Raw genomic sequence first — 22,189 nt, forward strand, 5'->3', positions numbered from 1 at the left:
ACAGTGTTTGGAGGCTGTGGTGGACTGTGGTTGTACAGGGAAGAGCTTGATCAGTTCCAGCCCAGATCAGTGGTTTGTTTTTCTTCTTTACTCGAAGTGATTATTATCACTTCTTTGGAGACCAGCTGCTGGATCTGGTCCTCTCTGGATGCTGAGGAAACTCACTCTATCTTGATTTACTCTGTAGGAGAAAGTCACTCTGTCTCATGTCAGCCATCTTAATCCGGAAATCTAAAATTTCTTATATAATTTAAGTATCTAGCAGAGCACAGTGGCTCACACCTATCATCCCAGCACTTTGAGAGGCTAAAGTGGAAGGACTTGAGTCCAAGAGTTTGAGACCTGACGGGGTAACATAACGAAACCTCATGACTACAAAAAATTTAAAAAATGAGCTGGGTGCGATGGTGCATGGCTGTGGCCTCAGCTACTCAGGAGGCTGAGGTGGAAGAATTTCTCAAAGCCAGGAGGTTGAGGTTGCAGTAAGTCATGATTGTGCCACTGCACTCCGGCCTGGGCGATAGAGGGAGAACCTAAAAAAGAAGCATCCATCTTCTGCAGAAGTAGCATATATTTTCCTGAATGATCTGGTAACAGACTTTTACCTATGTTTTCTATGTTCTCATCACTATGAGGGTCTCTTAGAGTAGGACCTTTCTTCTTCCGCAACTCACTCTTGTCTCTTGGCAAAAGGGATTCACAGTCAACCCATATTAGAAATCTATTACACACTTGTTCTGCCTCTCCAGTTGAAATCCAGGCCTTTACTTGCTTCAATGGCTTCATCTTGGCTTCCAGGTTGAGGCTAAGGATATCAGTTTCTGGTATGGCCTATGAGACACTAAATATTCTCATATTTGCAAGGTAGTTGTGAATCAGTATATATAACACAGTGGTTAAGAACTTGGGCTGCAGAGCCCCGAAGTCCAGGTTTAAATCTCAGTTTTTCCAATTTTTTCCCCCTTAACAGTGTGTTCTTGAGCAAGTAATCTGACATCTCTGTGTTATCTATAAAATGGGATTGTCTGTAACAGCATGTCATGAGATAGTTGAGATGATTACATGAATAATAATTTAATTAAAAATACAACTTAGAACCTTGCTAAGTATTAATAAATGCACAAGATGGCAGCTAGCTACTTTACTTAATTACTAGTAATAACTACAACTCTTAAAAAATTATTTTTGGTAGGAATGGGAGTTTCACTATGTTGCCCATGCTGGTCCTCAAGTGACCCTTCTGCCTCAGTCTCACAAAGTGCTGGGATTACAGGTGTGAGCCACTGTGCCTATCTTACAACCCTTTAATGAATACTTACTACATGCTAGGCACAGTGCTAAGTGTTTGACACACAATGTCTCATAAAGTTCTATAATATTACTCCATTTATAGATGAGGGAACTGAAGTCGAGAAAGAGGCAGGCATGGATTTACCTTGAAAATGATGATGCTCATCTTGAGTCCCTCATTTATAGATCCCTGTGAGAGCTAGGAGTTACTGGGAGTTGTAGCATTCCAGGTAGGCAGGAGAAGTCACGCTGCAACCTCGTTTCTTTCTTTTTTTTTTTTTTTGAGTTGGAGTCTCACTCTGTCGCCCAGACTGGAGTGCAGTGGCCGCTCCCCGCCACCGCAGCCTCGACCTGCTGGGCTCTGGTGATCCTTCCGCCTCAGCCTTCCAAGCAACCAGAATTACAGGCATGCGCTACCACACCCGGCTGATTTTTTGATTTATTGTAGAGATGAGGTCTCGCTGCCCAGGCGGGTCTCGAACCTGCGGGCTCAGGCAATCCACTCACCTCAGCCTCCCAAAGGAGCGGGATTACAGGCTGAGCCACCGAGCCCGGCTTGCAACCTCATTTCTAATAAGCAATTCTAATAATTGCCTGTAGAGATCGTAGAAGGGATCGGCATTTCCCAAGCTCCAGTAATTTGTTATAATTTTTCTCATTCTAAATGTTTTACTTTTGGATCGACTCTTGCAGGGTTTTATTTTTTTCCTTTTTTTTTTTTTAAAGAGGGCTCTTAAGTTTGTAAGCTTCAGGTCCCCAAACCCAGATCCAACTCTGACCAGAGATATGTGGTTTTACCCTTTACCTCTACGCCACACTGTTTTCTTGAAGAATGTATTTAAGCTACTCAAACTCTCTTTAAAGGAGTGGAAAGCATCCTCAAAGTGAAAGACTTAGTGTATTTCTTATTAATGTGTAAGGATTTGAGGAAGTCTTAGTTTAAAGGTCTTGCAGGCTGGGCATGGTTGTCTCATACCTATAACCCCAACACTTTGGGAGACCAAGGTAGGAGTTTGACACCAGTCTGGGAAACAAAGCAAGGCCTCATCTCTATAAAAAATCAGAACAATTAGCCAGGCATGGTGGTGCATGCCTGTAGTCCCACCTACTCAAGAGGCTAAGGTGAAAGGATTGCCTCAGTCCAGGAGGTGGAGGCTGTGATCGTGCTGCTGCACTCCAGTCTGGGTGACAGAGTGAGACTCTTACCAAAAAAACCCAAAAAACCAAAAAACGTCTTGCAAATAATCTTCACCTTATGGTGAGTAGTGGTTTGACGTCTCTTTCATAATCCATGAACCTCCAGGAACAAGGGTGAATTGGCAATGCATTTTTGTGGTCTATTGTATTTGAACCTTTGATTGACAAGTGATTTCAAAATAATGTTTATTTGCAGAGCATGACTGCTGAAGCAAAACAAAACCCCAACAGCCTTCATACCTGTTTTGCCACCACAAATATTCCCAAGGAAAGAGAGAAACATCAAATGTTCACTCAGTGGTTCCTTGTCCTTAAGAATCCTGGGGAGAATCAGATCATCTGAAATAGAGACTCTGCTATTTTTATACCCAATAGCAAATTGGGAAGTCGCCAGGCTTTCATCTCAGCAGTAAGTCTTCTGAGGAACTGGATCTAGAATTTGTTTATACTTTACACTTCGGGGAAAGGTGCATTCTGAGTCCTTTCAGCTGTTGGTGCTTTTCCTTTCCCTGAAGAACCTTTGAAATTACCTTTTGATATTTTTTCGTCTCATCCACCTAGAAAGAAAAGGAGTGGCGGGGGACAAAATTGGCAAGAGCCTCACTCACTTGGGCATCACTAGCATTAATCGAATGGATAATGAGACATGTTGGCTAGTCAATAACGCCAGACCTTGCTGTTTGTTTGCAATTCAAAGCAATAATTAGGCACTCCCAATAAAGGGAGCTGGGTGTGGCCACTTTGGATCTAACTTAATATCCATCTCCCAGGCAGTAGAAAATGCCAGAATCAAAAATTGTGCACCAGCTTTTCAAGTAACCATATGGTAGCTTAATACAGGGCTCCAGGAACATTATGTGAACACACACAACATTCTCTTCAGACACAGGCCACTGATCTGCCATGGAAAGGAATATTAGGATGTGTTCTCTTGGCCACCAACCCCTTCTCTTTCTATGGCCTGTTCCTTCTACTTGATCCATGAAGAAAGGACAGGCCTGTGGGAAAACCATGACGACTTACTGGTGGCTTACTCCCAGTTTCCAATATATTCTTGTGTGTGTGTGTGTGTGTGTGTGTAGACACAATTTATCTTAAAAATGTAGTTAAGATAGGGCACATTGAAACACCTGCATCAGAAGCATTGATTGAAATTCACTCACAGCAACACGAAGCCACTTTTACTATGAGTTGAATTGCAAATGGCTCTGCAAAATGGGAGGCTCTCCTGAAATTGCTGTAAGGGACAAGGCTAGATCCTTGATTGGCTGATGAACCTGAGGGAGTATAGGTTACAATCCTGGGTTTTGCTAGGGGAGGAGGATGACGAACAGAAGGAAACTGAATAAAGCTGTGTTTGAGGGGAGCTGTTGGTTGAAGAGAAATATTTCAAGAACTTGCCTTTTCTCCCCGAGGGAACACATACGAACAAAATGTAATGTGAATCTATTTCTGCTGTGCCAAGTGACAGAGCTTCATGCTTCTGGTTTCAATATGGAACAGAAGGCGTTATGGGCGTGGATGGCAGTGGGCAGGTCCTCTGAGGGGGTCTTCTCTCCTTCACCTCTGAACCTCTGTTTCATAGTGTGCAGCAGGTGTCTCAGGGAAAGTGTACAGAAAGCTAGGGCTCAGCTGCATCTGGGAAGCTGCCCTTGACCCCCATCTTGCTTCAGGGAGGAGAAAAGTACAGAGGTCTTTTGTAGTTGCTAATCAATTCAGAGAAATAGAAGACTTTACAACAGACTGGTTCAAAAGAGGTAAGGAAAATGACTTCAAACAGTTAATATTACAAATAACTAAACATCAATTAAATGTTTTGAAATTAAATAGGCAGGCTGAAACATTTACTTAACCATTTGGTAGGCAAGAGGTATTGCAAATTAATCAAAAAGCTGCAGTAATTGAATCTCAGTAAGGGGGTTTCAAAGTGTCAAAATTATAAAAAAATCCCATAAAAAAATGAGACAGCTCCCTTTGCTCAATTCACCAAATCCTTATTGAGCACCTGCTATGGGCTTTTATGGGTTACTTTTGTGTTCTAATTTTAGCTTTAGTTTGAGGCGATGTTTGATCTTTAGGAACCTGTAACATCTAAATATGGGGAGTGCCTATATTTGGTATGAGGATTCAAAAATTTAGTTATATAAGGTGGTATAATTCTTCATTAAGGAGGTCACAAAATCGGGTTCCCTTAGTGACTTTTTTTTTTTTTTTTTAACTACAATTATAATACTTTAATTCCTTTAGAATGAGGCTAACATTTTCCCTTTTGGGAACAGATTCACTGTAATAAAGATTATTCCCTTATTCATAAAATATTTAATAAACATCCGCATATAGTCAGCTCTCTGTATTTGTGGGTTCTACAACTATGGATTCAACCAAGGATCAAAAATGTCTGGGAAAAAAAAAAAGAATGGCTGTGTCTGTACTAAACATGTACATGTTTTTCCTGTCATGATTCCCTGTATAATACAGTACAACTGTTTGTATAGCATTTACATCGTATTAGGTATTTTAAGGAATCTGGATATAATATCAAGTAAACAGGAGGATATGCGTAGTTTATATGCAAGTACTATGCCATCTTATGTGAAGGACTTGACCACCCATAGATGTTAATACCCCCGGGGAGGTCCTGAAACCAATCCCTCAGGGATACTGAGGAACAATATCTATAAAACCACTGCCAGGTGCCCACTATTAGTCTATCTCACAAGGCTTCTGTAAGACTCAGATGAGAGTCTAGGTGACTCCACTTAACAGAATATAAATTGCTGAGTGCGTATCAATGCTATTTTTATTACATAACCCGAATGAGTTGCAAACACATTCATGACTCAAATATAGAAAGTTATAACTATCTGGGTCTATTTACTTAAAACATTTTAATCCTAATTAACATTTACTGAGTTCTAAGTGCCATCAGCGTGCTATGGCTTGAAAATATTTTACTTAATCTAATTTACGATGACCTTGGGAGGTAGATATCCTCTACGTTGTAGAAGATGAGGAAACGTGACAAAGGATCCAGTAACTAGACAGTATTAGAACTGTGATGGGAATACAGGCCTATTTGTCTGCAAAGCCTGTGAACACATTTTATCCTATAAAGTTCTAAAAGTTGGTTTTTCTTCAATTATATTACAGCTAAGCCTCATTTATATAATATGAAAAAAATCAAGCAGTTTGATTTTTCAGAAAAGTCAAAAAAAATTATTTTTCTTTCATTTGGCAGCATATATATTCATGTATGTATATACAGTACATATGTAATATATATGTGTAATATATATGTACATATACAGGTGTACTAACATGAAATAACACATTTTATTACACTTAAGAAAATAAAATTTGAGTGAATCAAACCATAGACACAATTCCTTTAAAGGTTGTTTTCCTCCATCATGGCAGATTGTTACATAACTAAAATTAACCAACTTGTATCTGATTGTTTTAAATTAGACTATAAATAAAACAAACAAACAAAACCATAAACAGGAGGAAGAAAAAGATCACCTAGGATACAGTGTTAAACCACATTCACAGTTTAGCTTAATTTGTGGTTTTTGGAGGGAAAAAAAAATTTATGTGTATGTATTTTATATGGCCTGCCACTTGAGGTATTATATTTAGAGCTGCATAGTTTCAATGACTGAACTTTATTTTTTCCCTTATATTGAAAAATACTAGATTTATTGGCCAACATCACTACAGAAGACTCTGAAAGTACCAGAAAAGTGATATATTTTCCTACCCTCCCCAAACCTTGCTTTATCTGTGAAAATTTCTTAAAGGACAGCAAGTATTTAGTCTTTGGAAACATGGGTTTGAATGCCAGTGTTCTGCTAGTTACCTGATTTGACAATTCTCTCACCAGTCTGAGCTGCAGTTTTTTACTCTTCTTTAAAATAGGAGACAGCTGGGCTCGGTGGCTTAGCCTGTAATCCCGCGCCTTTGGGAGGCTGAGGTGAGTGGATTGCCTGAGCCCGCGGGTTCGAGACCCGCCTGGGCAACTTGGCGAGACCTCATCTCTCCAATAAATCAAAATATCAGCCGGGCGTGGTAGCGCACGCCTGTAATTCCGGCTACCCGGAAGGCTGAGGCGGAAGGATCACCAGAGCCCAGCAGGTCAAGGCTGTGGTGGCCGGGAGTGGCCACTGCACTCCAGTCTGGGCGACAGTGAGACTTCAACTCAAAAAAAAATAAAAATAAAAATAAAAAAATAAAATAAAATAGGAGACAATAGTACCTATTTCTCAGGTAGGGTGAGAGCTTGAGAGACAATGAATAGAAAGTTCCTGGTAAGCACTTAAATGTGGTCAAAATTCTAAAATGAGTGTATTATTTATAGTATTTCCAGTTGTAATTATCACATAAGTTTTGTGACTCTTTGAGGGAACCAAACTTCATATTCAAATACCCCAATGCAGTGTACAGAGATGAGCTCGGTGGAGCATCCGCCTGTAGAGTCTTGAAGATAAACACAATTTGCATTTGCATCACATCATCCTTACTTAGCTGTACAAAACAGGCTTAGAAGTATTGATTTCCATGTCCAACAGCAGGGAATGCTAAGAAGCCAAGACTTTGCTGTATTGAATGTTAGAGGCAAATCCTAAATATTTACAATGAAGTATTATTACTTCAGTGGAAGAAACAGGCATACTAACATGAAAAAACACATTTTATTGCACTTAAGTTATAAGAAAATAAAATTTCTAAGTGAATCAAACCATAGACACAATCCCTTTAAAGGTTGTTTTCCTCCATCATGTCAGGTTGTTACATAACTAAAATTAACCAACTTGAATCTGATTGTTTTAAATCAGACTATAAATAAAACAAACAAAAAAATAAACAGGAGGAGGAAAAAAGATCGCCTAGGATACAGTGTTAAACCACTTTCACAGTTCAGCTTGAGTTGTGGCTCTTGGAGAATGAGGCAAACCATTTGACTTTTTCATTCATGTCTGTTTGCATGTGACACCTTTACTACAAAAACTGAATCGTTTCTGCTTTGTCAGTTACTCAGAGCAATAAAACTGTAACAGTTGTTTTCCCAAATACTGTAAAACACTAAGACTGACCAGCAACTTTATTTGTATTTTGTGTTTTATATATTTTTAAAATATTTTGTCAGTTTTATGATGTATGTTCATCCATTCACCACAGCCCTCAAAAAGAAAAGTTTCTCCACAGAACAGGCCGTAATAGCTCTGTTCCAAGGAATGTGTTTTAATTTTTGCCCAGATAAAAGAAAATAAGCTTTGCACACACTCTCAATTCTTTACTTGCAGGCAAACTTCACTCTTTATTATCTGAAACTCTTCCATTCTCAGCCTCTTAGAGGCACAGATGGTTCAAGTTTCAGTGGCAAAAAGTCTTTTTTTCCGTAACCAAACTAGAGCAAATTTGGAATTCAGTCTGGGACTAAAACGTCACAGCAGAAAAAAAATAAAAAAAAATAATTTGCTTTTTTCTTTCTTTCATTTAGCAGCATAAATAAGTTTGGCCACTGGGAGTACAGTACAGGGGTGGGACAACAATCCCATATTTGAAGACCTACTTCTAGCACCAGCATCAAGAATTAAATCCATCTCAGGACTCACAGAACCCAGGACAACTTGCCACCTTTGAGCAACATATGCTTTGAAGAGTGTATATGGAAGCAACAGTAAATAGATTAACAGAGGCTAATACTGTGATTGATTGACATTGGCAATGGTTGGCAAAAACAAACAAAAAAAAAAAAAACAAGAAAAAAGCTTTTCATGATAACTGTACAAAAACAATTCACAGTAATTTTTTTAGCTTTTCCACTCCAGAAAAATGACATTTTGTTGCAGATGCTCTCTAATTAGAAAGTCAACCAGTACTTTTTTGATGTTATTGCAGCTCCTTTCTAGGTGTCAGTGGCAAAAGAACAGGCTAGCAGAATCTGTAATGATGTTTTAGCATTCACACTGCCCAATGACCACTGGAGAAGAAAATAAAGAAATAATTGCACCTGGTTTGATTTAGAAAGTCTCATTTTGCAAAGCTGTCCTCAGTCAAGTGAAGCCTTTGATGTGATGAGACAGCAGACACCTCTCTTGTCAGTTACGGTTTGCCATCTCTTCCTCTTTCCTTCTTAGTCTGTAGGTCTTTTCAATTTGTTGCCCCAAGCCAACATCCTGCACCACTGAGAACAAGGGATTTTTTTTCTTTTTCTTTTCTTTTTCTTTTTTGCAGGGGGAAGGGCAGGGAGTATATCGTCTACACATTTGGACAAATTCATCTTTTCTGCTCTTCACTTCATGTCCACATCAAAGTCCAGCACCAGCAGCTTGGTTTCTTCAGTTCCATTCCGACTCCCAACTGCACACACCAGCTTTGTGTTCGAGGCTCTGATCCGCCACACAACTCCCCCGCTCCCCCCACTCTCCAATGTAACTAGGTTTCGAATAAATTCACCCGTTTTCAAGTCCCATAGTTTTACAGTTCCATCATCTGAGCTGGTAATTACAAAGTTCTTGTTGAACTGTAAACAGGTCACAGCACTCTGATGCTTGTTGGGACCTAGGCAAAACCAAAACCAAAATAATTTAATTACTGGTTAGAAATAATGGCCATGGATTAGTTACACAGTAGTTCGTAGACTTCTATGTTAGAAGAGACTTCTACATATAATAAATGCAAAATGTGAAATGAAACATATTTAGACACCTTTGTCCTGAGTATTTTATGATCAGCATGGATGTAAGAAACCTGGTAGCTATTTGTAACTGAAACATTGACGTTCAAGAGTTCTGTCTTCCAGAAAGCTTGGTTAGCTACCAGGCAAACTTATTTTCCGGCTGTGTGAACAAGAGCGTTCCTTGGCAAGGATGTAGACTGTGCAACTTCATCTATTCTGCTGATGGACAAATGAGTATTAAGAGGTCTACTACCCCACCACTTTGAACTGACCACTCAAAGCTGAGGGAACACTATTCCAAAACTCTGAAGAAGGGACAAAACCAGTGAGTAAAAAGTTGCAATGCTGCCTACGAGGTGGCCTCACTGAAAAAAAAAAACCAAACACTTTCTAAGAGAAATGATAAATAAAAAGTCCATCATGAAAATGCTGTACCTTATCTAATATTAGTGATCTTCACAAGCTTCCTTCTCTATTTTAGTGGACACTATTATTCCTTTCCATCCCAGTAAAGCAGGTATCTAAGTGGAGACTAAAGCAATTTTCTATCAGGGATGCTTTTGTTTTTTTCAATAAGATAGTCTTTAAAGTTGGACTGCAGATTCAAATTAAATGATCATTCAAAAAATATAACGAGTACACTGCTTCTGTGATAAAGCTAAGACCTTGCTTTAAGGTTAGGTAAAGTCAACTGAACCTGCAGGAAGTGATTAAACAATCTATATTATATATTAAAAACATAATTTAAAACCTTTTCTCAAAAACAGACTAGTTCTGCAAGTCAGTGGAAATGCTCATAATCTCATCTGGAATAAGCATTTTGTATGAGGCAAACGCTTGTTGTGGCCCTGAGGCTCCCTACTTCTCTCCTGAGTAACAATCTCATTTTCAGTGAATACAGCTAAAGGTGGGAAGCCAATACTTACCTTGCAAGGTTTGTAAACACTGTCCTGTTTTGATATCCCAGATTTTAACTGTAGAATCTGCATTCCCAGAGACAAGAATATTGTCTTTTAGCTCCATTCCACTTGTTAACGACTGGTGCCCTGTCAGCGTGTGAATGCAATTCCCTGTCTCCACATCCCAAACTCGGATTGATGTATCAAGAGATCCACTCACCACGTGGATACCATCAAACTAAAACAGATACAGTTTATTAGAACAGAAGTATGAATTCTCTTCATATCAACTATTGACCTTAATAGAGGAAGGGGGAGAGCATGGGAAACAGGTAATGCCAGGGACAAAATGAGGTACTAGGATAAAGTGGCAACTCGGATAAAGTGCACGTCATCAAACAACCCCATAGTGCATGTTCTCAGACACTGCTATCAGAAACGCTAAGTTTTATGCCCAGTAGCTTCAAACTAGATGCAGAATCAAGTTAAAAAGAAAACAAGGCACCTAAAATGAACAAAACAATATTTACAGATCATCTCACCCCACTTAGCTATACACCATGGGTAATCCGGTAAGAACTGCCATCTGAGTTAGACTTCCCAGTAGGAAGTTGAAGCTGATGACAAAGCTTGTGATAGAGGGCTGTTTATCAGTACCTAAGGCATGGAAAGGGCTAGAGACACCTTTCATGATGTTCATAAGCAAGTTCCATTAAACCTATACATAAAGTAAAAGTTTCATTGCTAAGAACCTAATGCTAATTAGGAATGTGTCAAAAGATAATTATATCTGGAATTAGAAGAGATGGCATTTTGATAACAAAAGCAAATTATACAGTACCTCTTCTCCAGCTTCCCAGCTACACCAAAAGCTAATAAATATATATCAATTCTCGAGATATAATGTGGCTACCTCTTTTCTCAAATGGTTTATTTAAATGAGAATATTGTATTCATTAAGGTTCTGACCATATCATAAAACATAAAAACAGTAGCAGACAATTCTCTCTCCTCCAAATCATCACCTTTTCTAATTTAACAAACATCTTTATCATACTGTCAATATTTCATGACAAAGACAATATCCCATCAATTAAATAACAAATACTCTAAGAGCAGAATTGTCAGTACGGGATTATGTACCAATTTGCTGATTATTAATAGGCAATAACTGGTAAATAAATTATGTAAGCAATAGAAAATAGTTTAAAATTGAAAATGCTGCCTTTCAGGAAACAAAACAAGATCCATTTTCTAGACTTTCCATTAATCTAGATAATGATTTCAAAATATGACAACCTATTCAAGGATATCAGGTTCAAATGCAAACAAAAAAATAATCAGCTTCGTCAAATGTACATCTTTATAGCTACAAATCAGTGGCCCGGGGCAGTGGAGCAGCTTCATGCAGAAAGGATCTACTTGCACTTTGAATGAGGATGGAATCAAAATTACATGGTCCATCAACTTTTAGCTATCAAGGCAAAGGGGCAGCTTTTGGCCAAATTAATCCTCTGCTAAGGAGTTTATTAAAATCCAGGTCATTCTCCTACGAGACTATCTAGCCATTAATTAATATAGCAAAACTTAGAGCCCCAAAATGTCAGGTTGTAAGACAAATATTTATATTTCAGAGGGGAAATAAATCAAAGAAATTTGAAACCATTAAAATAATTTAGAAATTGAAACTGTCTTCATGTCAATTTTAAAGTATATGTAAAGAGCAGGAGAATCTGATTCATCTTTTTTGGACTGTATTGGGTTAGCAATTTGATAGTAATTATCTGAGTAAAACAACCATATGAATCACCAGTAGAGCATCTAAGGGATGGGAGAGATAAGACCTCTTACCTGTAATGAATAAACTCTATTAGTATGCCCCTGCAACGTGTGTAGACAGGTCTCAGTCTCTGGATCCCACACCTTCACCATAAAATCATATGCTCCACTAACAACCCTCCTGCCATCATATTGAACACAGCGGACTGCTGCCACGTGACCCATCAAAACATGTAAACACTGGCCTGTCTCAATATCCCAAACCCTAAGAGTGGCATCTCGAGAACCGCTAACAACTCTGTAAGGGAGAAACAGAAAAAAAAGGTATTAGAACTTTTAATAATATGAGAAAACATGGCAGATGTTTTTAAAAACTCTTATTTTTCTTATGCAGAAATGACTATTTTCAACAGAACTCCTGTGTAAAACCTTGATATATAAACATATAATACTAAGTTAGCCTGATTTGAATGAAAAGGTGAGAAGCCTAGCATTCTGCTTGTTTTGTTCCCTTACTCATCTGAACCTTAGTTTCAGCACCTTAAGGTTCTGTAGGACAATGTTTGAAAACTACTGTACTGTATACTGTATCGAAGGAAAAAAAATTGGCTCTAAATACATACAATAAAATCTTAATTTCAGAAGTTAAAAGGTAATGTGGACATGTATAAAACGTTAGTGGGGGAACTCTAGGTGATAGTAGTTTAAACAATTTAAATTCTTTATGCTCTTTGTCATTTTCCAACATTTCAATTATGAACACATACATACCCTCTTGTGACTAGGTTAAAAAATTCAGTAAAGGTTATTCAACAAAACATCAGAATTTGAAATGTAAACAGCTATGGATATATGCTTTATACTAAATATTCTGGTAAAACCAATCAGTTTTAGACACGTTTTCAAACAAAGGCTGCTGCTTATGCTTATAATGATTACATTTATAAATATTCAAAAGGCTATAAGTATATAAAGATATACAAATTTAAAAAGACACATACACTATAAAAGTAACGAAAATCCCTTAAAAATGTGGTTCAACATTATTAAAGCTATACTCTTCTGAAAACCAGAGTGATACAAATACAGTAACCATCTTCGGATTATAAAACAGAGCTGAACACTCATGTATCCCATTCCTAAGAGGTAGAGATGCCACAGTCTCAAAATTTGAAAATGTAGAAAACTGAAGAATTGAGATATTCAAATCAAAACATAATGGAAACTGAAATGCAAGGTCTCTTGACATCCATCCCCCAAATTTTAACAATGCAGCACACTGTCACAGTAGATTCAAATGACAAATGAAAAGGTACTCTTTTTCACAAATTACAGATCTACTTGCGAAATCTGCTTAATGTAACAGTTCTTAATAAAGAAGTAGTTATGGACAGAATTAAAGATAAAGACTGCAATGGATTCACTGTTAGGACCTTTCAAAGAGGACTCTTTTGACAAATGAAGTATAAATCACATTTGTTTTACAGGGGTACAATGAAGACATGCCAATAGAAAGGAAAGGTTTTAACAGGAGGGCTACACAGAAAGAGATAAAAGCAACATCAAAGGCACGGAGAAGAAAAGGGCAAGCAGTCCATTTGGCTGAAACCATTTTGAAAACTGGACTGAGGGTATCTTCCTTAATTCAGTAGTCAACAGTAGGCTCCCAAAGAAAGAACAGGGCAGTGATACTGTAATAATTATAGAAGTGGGCTATGTCAGCTTTGTAAAAGGCAAGAAGACCAAGTCTGAAGGCTACAGCAATTGTTCAGAATAAGAGAATAAATTAAAACCCACAAGCATCAGTTTTTGCCTAGACTTAGAGGATATGATGGAATGGGGCAAGATGGGTAAGTAAGTTAAAAGACTCAGAGGCTTCAAGCCTGACTTTGTCCTACTTACAGAAATATAAATATTAAGAACAGATAAAATTATTTTTGCTTGAGAATGATGAGTCATCAAAGATATAGAACAATAAAAAAAATTAGGGAGTGAAGAGTTTCAAGGAAGAAGCCCACACACAACACTATCAAATGAAGGAGAAAATTTAAAGACAACCCTTAATTTTAAGCCAACACTCTATAGCTTTCCTAGAGTAGAAACATCTGAAGCCTAATAATTAAAGCCTAATTAACAGCACACTGTCACTATCTAAGTAACTCTACACAGAAAGAACCCAAATTCACAAGCAACAGAGGAAGAGGTTTGAAAGGATTTTCTCTTACCTTTTCTCATGAAGATGCATACAACGCACAGTGGAAGTATGCCCATATAAGGTGTGTATACATTCTCCAGTCTCTGCATTCCACACTTTGAGAGTCCGATCTGTAGATCCACTAATGATGATATTGTCTCTCATCTGTGATGACCACACTCCACCTGTATGTCCCACTAATGTTCTCAGACACTGGAAAAACACTTAAGATGATTACTCTTGGGTAGAAAAGAAAAGCGATTGAAATAACATTTTAATAGCTCATTAACATTTGGAATAAAGTTATTTATTTAATTTGGCTGTTTGTTCCATCAGAAAATATTCTTTACAAATCAGTATATCATGATCCCATCACTGTTTATTGCTTTGTTTATTTAGTAACATTATGCAAGGGGGACCCAAAAGACCCAATTTATTTTATTTTTATTTATTTTTTATTTTTTTGAGTTGGAGTCTCACTCTGTCACCCAGACTGGAGTGCAGTGGCTGCTCCCGGTCACCGCAGCCTCGACCTGCTGGGCTCCGCCTCAGCCTTCCAAGTAGCTGGAACTACAGGCACGCACTACCATGCCCGGCTAATTTTTTTTTGGATTTATTGTAGAGATGAGGTCTCGCCAAGTTGCCCAGGCGGGTCTCGAACCTGCGGGCTCAGGCAATCCACTCACCTCAGCCTCCCAAAGCGCAGGACTACAGGCTGAGCCACCGAGTCTGGCTCACAATTTATTTTTATAAAAAACTGTGTATTTATCCTTACAGGTTTAAACTTCAGTTACCTTCAAAGCACTCTGTTAGATACAATGCACCTATCAAGATGCTTTTTCCACTGCTAAAAACAGTTTTGGAATGCATCAATTTTGATGCCTTTTTAGCACCTCTGCTGCCTTTTGTTTCACCTTTTCTACATGGGCAAAACGTTTCCCTTTGAGGACTTTTTCCGTCACCAAAAAAGTCACTCAGAGTGGGACTGGGTGAATAGGGAGGGTGGGGCACTGGGTCATAAACATGCTGTGGGCAGATGTGCTCGTAAGTCACCCATCATGAAATGGTCAAATGTGTGCGCGCTTAAAGAATCTCCCCAAAAAACTCAGCCTCTCACAACAAAACCATTTAGTAAACTGATGCTGATGGGTTCCTAGAACACGTACCTAGTAGGAGAAGCCTGTACTACAAGGGGTCTGTCCTCCAAAACATAATTCTGTTTTTTTAGGGGGGTTCCCCCTTGTATATTTTACATAAACACACATAATTAAACACATACAACTGAGGAACAAGTATGCAGAAAGCAAACATATGAAATAAAACATATATATGATAAAAAGGAAACATGTGATATGAAAGCAAATATGATAGCTCCAGCTCAGCCTCATTGATAAATACACTAAAATTGCAACTTGGTTTCTTCCATGGGAATAAATTCAATGAAAGGTCGCCAACAGTTTTGGGTGTGGCTACATACCACGTTTCATCTGAATTTGCCCCAAGGCAGTAGTTAGGAGCCAGCCAAACTACTTCTAGACAAGTAAAGACAGACATTAAAACCTTGAAATAAATCCAAATCTAATATTGCACTATGGAAAAATGAAGCTGCTTTAAAAAAATTTTAACATCTGACTTGGAATACTTAGAAGATTTTTACCCAAGAAGCAATATAGTAAAAGACATTTTAAAAGACATGAATTTTTTAAAAACTCTCAATCTGTTATTTTAAGGTGGCCAATTACTTAATTCATGAAAATATTTTCCATTAAACTAATAAAAATAAATATTTACTAAAGAATCATTAAGGTAAAATATTGAACGTAGTCAAGTTGATTGCTTGAATGACTTTTTTCTTCAAACATATTTAAATACCCACTCTTTAATTAACTTCCATCTCACAAGGGTTTAAGATAACTCTAAATTAATATGATTTATTTAACTTCTAAACTATAGGTAGCTTACCAACAAAGCAGTTTATAAGAAAAAGTAAATATCATTCAATCATACTTTTGAAAAACATTAAAAAGTAATGAGGTATAACTTAAATGAGGTATAATAAAGGTGGAAAAAATTAAGCCAATAAAAATACAAAGCACATCTGAAAAATCTTAAAATATGTAAGTCACAAAGATAGACAAACCATTTAAATGAAAAAAAATTAATGACAGCCATATCAAGAGAAGCAATATTATCATTATACTAAGGTGACTTTCATAAACATGGGGGAAAAAAGCTAAGTTACAAGCTCTAATATTTGCTCTCCAAGTAAGTGAGGATCAAAAATGAATCTTGGTTTTCCTTTTACTGGCTGATGTATGCAAAGAAACACACAAAATGGTGACTTTGTGAAGTGTAAGAAGTAAACTTACTTTGCCGGTGACAGCTGACCAGACTTTTAAAGTGTTGTCATCAGAACCACTAACTATTCGGTTACCACAAAACTGTAAGCATGTGATCACATGATCATCGTGCCCTTTCAGCACCTATAAGACAGACATATAGATTAGAAATTGTATTAAATTATGATCTTAAAAATACTGGTAAAGAGAAAAATAAAGTCATAAACAGGAACAGTAATCTGTAGTCTATTTCTAGAATTAAGCCTCTAATTTTTGCAGTTTTGACACATAAAACAAAAAAGCACTAACTTGAAAGACAAGAGTAACAATTACCAGTTTTTCCAATTTAAAACGAACAAAAAATCTGTCATAATGTATACATATAATGTTTCCCAAACTTGGATTTTTCCAATTGTAAAAATATATCCAGTAATTTCAAGCATTATTACCATTCTTTATGTACTTAAAATGTTATAAAATAGAAAACAAGAATTAGGTTTCAATTTATAAAAATAAAATACACAAAAGCCACCAAAACCAAACATGAGCACAACTAAAAAAAAACCATCTTTGGACTATGTTGATCAGAGAAGACAAATTCTTAGGCAGAATGTGTATGACACAATTAAATTCAACAGGATATTCTGAGATTTTCATTTATATAAGATAGAAAGGTATTTAATTCAACTCATCTTTTTACCCAAGTACAATTAGTTGTCAGATTAGAGAAATGAGCAATAAAATAATATTGTCAGTTATACTTTCAGTTATTTTTAAACACATAGTTTTCTTTCTACAGAAGACAACTGTCATATTACACAGCTTGCTAAGAAGGGAAACTGTGCAGTAGGTATCAACACCAATTAATGGTTTCTATGACACTGTGCAGAGTTCAGTTACCTTAGGAGACTTGAGTTCTCCTCGCCTCCAGTTAGTATCAATTCTGTGCTGTCGGATGTATGCACTTTTCCATGGACTGTGTATGAAACCTGGTTTTATTACTTTTCTTCTCTTGATGTGCAATGGTTCATCAATCCCTAAAGTGTTAAAGAGTTCAAGAGTATACATGCCTTCACTGATAATAAAAATTACACATTTTATAATGTATCTCATTTTCCTTCATGCTCAAAACCACTGAAATGCAGAACATTGTCCAATTTCTAATACTATTATCAAGTATGTAACAATCATGTAAAGTTTGCATGCTATATGGTTTATTTTCATATTTACAATTTCATTTCTTTCTCAAAATGATTCTAAGATGTTAAAGCAAGGATGTACAAAAATTGGAATGCTTGTGTAAATGGCACAGCTGCTGTGGAAAATAGTATGGCGATTTCTCAGAAAAATTAAACCAAGAATTAACATATGATCTATGATCTAGCAATTTCACTTCTAGATACATATTCAAAATAATTAAAAGCACAGACTCAGATATCTGTACACCCATGTTCACAGCAGCACTATTTACAACAGTCAAAAGGTAGAAGCCAAAAAATGGGAGTGATCCAAGTGTCTCCCAACAGAAGAATGGATATACAAAACGTGTATATCTGTATACACACACACTGGAATATTACCATTCAAGCTTAAAAAGGAAGAAAATTCTGACACAACGTTATGACATGGTTGAACCTTGAAGACATGCTAAGTGAAATAAGATGATTACTAAAGGACGGATGTTGTATGATCCCACTTGTTTTGAAGTACTTAGAGTAGTCAAATTCATAGAGAAAGAAAGTAAGAGAGTAATTGCCAGAGGCTGGGAAGACGAGGAATGGGGAGTTTTAACAACTGGTATGGAGTTTAAGCTGGAGAAGATGAAGTTCTGAAAATGGATGGTGGTGACAGTTGTATAACAATATGCAATGTGCATTAATGTCACTGAACTTAAAAAGGTTAAAATGATAAACTTCACACATAAATTACCACACATTTTAATAAGTAATTTAAAAAATGATTCTATGAGAAAAGGTGAAACAGAGTTGATTAATCCCACTTTTGTATATAAATACTCGAGAAGGAAGATTTCACTGATTAATCCAAGCCCCAGACAGAGCAAGTGCAGGATTAGAAACCACATACCCTATATCTTTACCTCAAAGTTTTATTAACCTGGACTAACCATCAGTGCTCCTAACTGGACTATAACCACCATGAAGGGGAGGATCATGTACAGTGTACCTATATCATGTTCTATGATTGTTTCTAAAAAATTTTGCTTCAAGGTAAATCATATTTTTATATATTATTTTTCTGGATGCCTGCTGGAAAAAAAAAGTCCTCCCTTTAATTATCATGGATGATACTCTACTACGAAAGGGGAAAACAAAATAAAACAAAACAAACAAAAACAGGTTTTGAGAACATAGCTCTACGACAGAAATAAAATGGCAGTTCACTGTTATATCCCCAGCATTTAAGAATGTCTAGCTTATAGCAGGTGTTCAATAAATATTTTTGGAAGGAATGCATTAAATACTGAATATATGGTTGTTTAACTGATAATATAATTTTTGTGTTTCCTTTAAATTGTCCATGGCTGTACTTTTTCATTATTTATTAATTCTACTAGTGACTATGAAGCAAAATATATATTTGCCATTGGTTACAGTGCTTATTAAAGGGGTTAGCTGCAAGCTTTGACTCATTTGAATGTGTGGAAAGTAGATGAATATACATAAGACCTGCTCTTTGATAGGCACCCTTTTCTCATTTATTCGGTACCTTATGTAACCTGCACATAAACCTTATTATTTTTATTTTTTCTACTTGTTTTCAGAATTACTTTGCTTTTTCAAAATACCAACAGATTCTGTATGAAATTTTGTACCTTACCCTCTTCTTTGCATTTCTCTCTCCAGAGAAGGTTATCTTCAGCCAAAATTCTCCAGTAGCGACATGTCTGAGCTGCTTGTAGCAGGTCTTTGGGTTCCAGGAATGAAAGCACATAGAGTGCCAGCTAAGAAAAACAACGCATAGTATAATACCCATATATTTAAAAAAATAGAAATAATAAGTTACTTATTCTCCATAGGATGAAACACTTAGAGAAAACATAATTCTACAATCTAACTCCTAAGATTATGAAAGGAAGTACCTTCAATCTTAACTAATATACACCAGGAAGGAAAAAAAAAAAGCCCACACACCTCATTGGTTGTTATGAACTCCACTAACTCTTTATGTCTTTAAGAAAGATTTATTAATTCTCTTTGTTTCTGCTCTCGCCTTTTCTCTGTGAACTGAAACTCAAGAACTCAAATTATTTTTTATTTTATTAGTCATTTACATTTGTTTTCTCTCCCAACAACAATATAAATTCACTGAAGATAGGACCTAAATATCTGCCTGACAGCCTGGCTGACCGGAAATGAGATTTCTATACATTCTGTGTGGTATAACTTCAGATCATTGCAGACAGATAGATATCATAACTAACAGTCTTCATCACATCAAAGTGTTTATTATCATAATGAACTTCTGAAACATTTACACCCCTGACTGTAAATGACAAAGGGGGACAATTATTAAATCGTGCCATAGACAAAAAACTAATTGGGTTCTAATTACTTTACATTGCTTGTGAGGTCTTTCTCAATGGGCCACACAAAGATGTATATTTGAGCTAGCTTTTTAGTATATCACTGATTTAAAAATTTTGTTTACAATACTTGCAAACCATCAGATTTTTTTTTTCAATGTGGGAAACAATTAGGTCATGAGGGTACAGCCCTCATGAATGGGATTAGTGCACTTATAAGAGGGACCCCCCAGAGAACTCTCTTGCTCTCTTTCTGCCACAGCATGTAAGGACACAGTGATAAGACATAAGTCTAGAATTCAGATCTAAATTTCTGAGCCTCCAGTACTATGAGAAATAAATTCCTGTTGTTTACAGGCCACCCAGTCTATGGCCCTTTGTTACAGCAGTAAGAACTGATGAAGACAGCCTCCTCGTGGGGAGCATACAGTAGGCACTGTGCTGAACTACCTCTCTACAGTAACTATGTACAGTAGGAAGTTACAGGTTTCTTGTAGCCCAGTCAAACGGTCTAGCTAATGTAGTTTTCTTATCATTTGGTTTAAAGGTAAAATTCACATTAGTAATTCTTCCTAAGGACTATCTCTACCAAAGAGAAGCTCTTAAATTGAAAACCTACTTTGGATATAATTACCTTTCCTTTGCTCAATTTAGCAATTTCAGTGAGAACTGCAATTTTTAATTTTTCTCTATAACTTATATAGAAAATCACTACATTATACTTAAAAGATAGTCAATATTTTCCCAGAATTGCTGTATTTCAGTGGAGGAAAACACTTTAAAAAAAGAACAAAGGAAATGTTGGCTAATTTTATATTAAGAATTTCAGGTTTTGTTCTAGATCATCTAGATTTTCCTGGCATTTACCCTATAAAATGGGATCATGCTACTTATCATGTGAGATTCATGAGATTTATTTTGTCAAGCTTTCTGAGATTAATAAGTAAATGTTGGTAAAGAACTCTGAGATCTGCTCAAAGGAATTATGAGAAAAATAAGTCCACTTCCTGACATAAAGGCAACAATGTTTTAAATAGTATTATTTAGACTCTGAGGAAACAATGTTAATTTTTAAAGGACTAAATCCATGTCATTTTCTCCACATAGAGAATGAAGCATTTTTTTGAAAGAGAAAACTGTTTCCTAGTAGTTGAAAACAAAAGGGAAACATAGATGACACACTCTGCCAGGGCTCTCGTTTAATCTGCTTGTTTAACTTCACTTTCTTTTCCTCAGTCTTCAAATGAACACTTAATCCAGGAGAATCCTTATTGGATTTATTCCGGCTATTGATAATCTATGCTTAGTTAGAGTCTTCAAAATATTTTTATATTCTTCTGATTTTAAATCTCACTTTTGTATGTTAAGAAGTTACCATGGAAATTCAAATAAAGCAAAAACAAAACCTCACTAATTTTACAAATAAGAGGACAAATTAGACTACGAGAAAGTCCGCTGTCAAAAATGACACTCTCTAAAATGAGGAGGATAGCAATAAGAAAACCATAAAGAATATATCAAAGGTGAATAAATTCACTTTCAGTCAAATACTTATAAAATGGTTTCCTATTATTAATGCCCTTCTGGAAGCAAAAAGCTTACGTCACTTTCATAAGCCAAATCTATGCAAAGGACTCAGTTTTACAATGAGCTAGCAAAACTAAAATTTTTTTTCTGGGCCCGTGTCATTTTTAAAAAAGCACTCCAAAGAAAAAAGAGATTTTCTCTACTTTGCTTTTCCCTAGAGTTATGCTTAGTTTTATATATTAAATATGGAAAACTAATTTACTCATATCCAATGTGAAATTACAATTGGGACTATCTTTAATGCCATTAGGATACTTAGCATGATTATCTAAAAAGTTGATTCCTTTTCTGTTCAAATGTGAAGTTTCAGGATCACTGGCAATAGTCTATCAGTATTTTATATTGTCTTCTTAGCTATCATATACTTAATGGCATATACATAATAATTTGTGAAAATATAAATCATAGGGACACATTATTTAATATTATATTTTTTCTGTTTGCTGACAAAATCAAACTATTAAGTCTGTAATATCAATAAAAGAACTACATCTAAACTATGCCTATTTGTACAGTTAAGAATGCCCATATCATTATAATTAACCTATGAAAGAAAACAGTGCCAGCTTTCATAAAAACACACAAAAAAAATGACCATAAAAAATACCTAAAGAAGTGCTATAAGGCTGTAACTGGCATGAGAAGGAAATCTACTTGTGTGTATAATGAGGCAGAGAG

At 36.3% G+C, this 22,189-nt stretch overlaps 1 protein-coding gene across 4 annotated transcripts in view; it reads right to left on the bottom strand.

Moving 5' to 3' along the window:
- Positions 1-7,159: 7,159 nt before the first annotated feature.
- Positions 7,160-22,189, bottom strand: part of FBXW7 (F-box and WD repeat domain containing 7) — a 90,341-nt gene continuing 75,311 nt past the window's right edge. For all 4 annotated transcript variants that reach the window (XM_021713439.1, XM_021713438.1, XM_021713440.1 and 1 more), the window contains 7 exons: positions 19,219-19,342; positions 17,281-17,417; positions 16,411-16,524; positions 14,073-14,254; positions 11,920-12,145; positions 10,096-10,306; positions 7,160-9,051 (listed from right to left, as the gene is read on the bottom strand). In XM_021713439.1, coding sequence (XP_021569114.1) covers positions 8,783-9,051; positions 10,096-10,306; positions 11,920-12,145; positions 14,073-14,254; positions 16,411-16,524; positions 17,281-17,417; positions 19,219-19,342 — 1,263 coding nt within the window. In that variant the 3' untranslated portion in view covers positions 7,160-8,782. The remainder of the gene's footprint in view (positions 9,052-10,095; positions 10,307-11,919; positions 12,146-14,072; positions 14,255-16,410; positions 16,525-17,280; positions 17,418-19,218; positions 19,343-22,189) is intronic.

This window comes from Carlito syrichta, unplaced genomic scaffold (assembly GCF_000164805.1).
Source record: "Carlito syrichta isolate Samal-C Ts95f unplaced genomic scaffold, Tarsius_syrichta-2.0.1 Scaffold304553, whole genome shotgun sequence".
In the NCBI taxonomy this organism is placed as follows: Eukaryota; Metazoa; Chordata; class Mammalia; order Primates; family Tarsiidae; genus Carlito; species Carlito syrichta.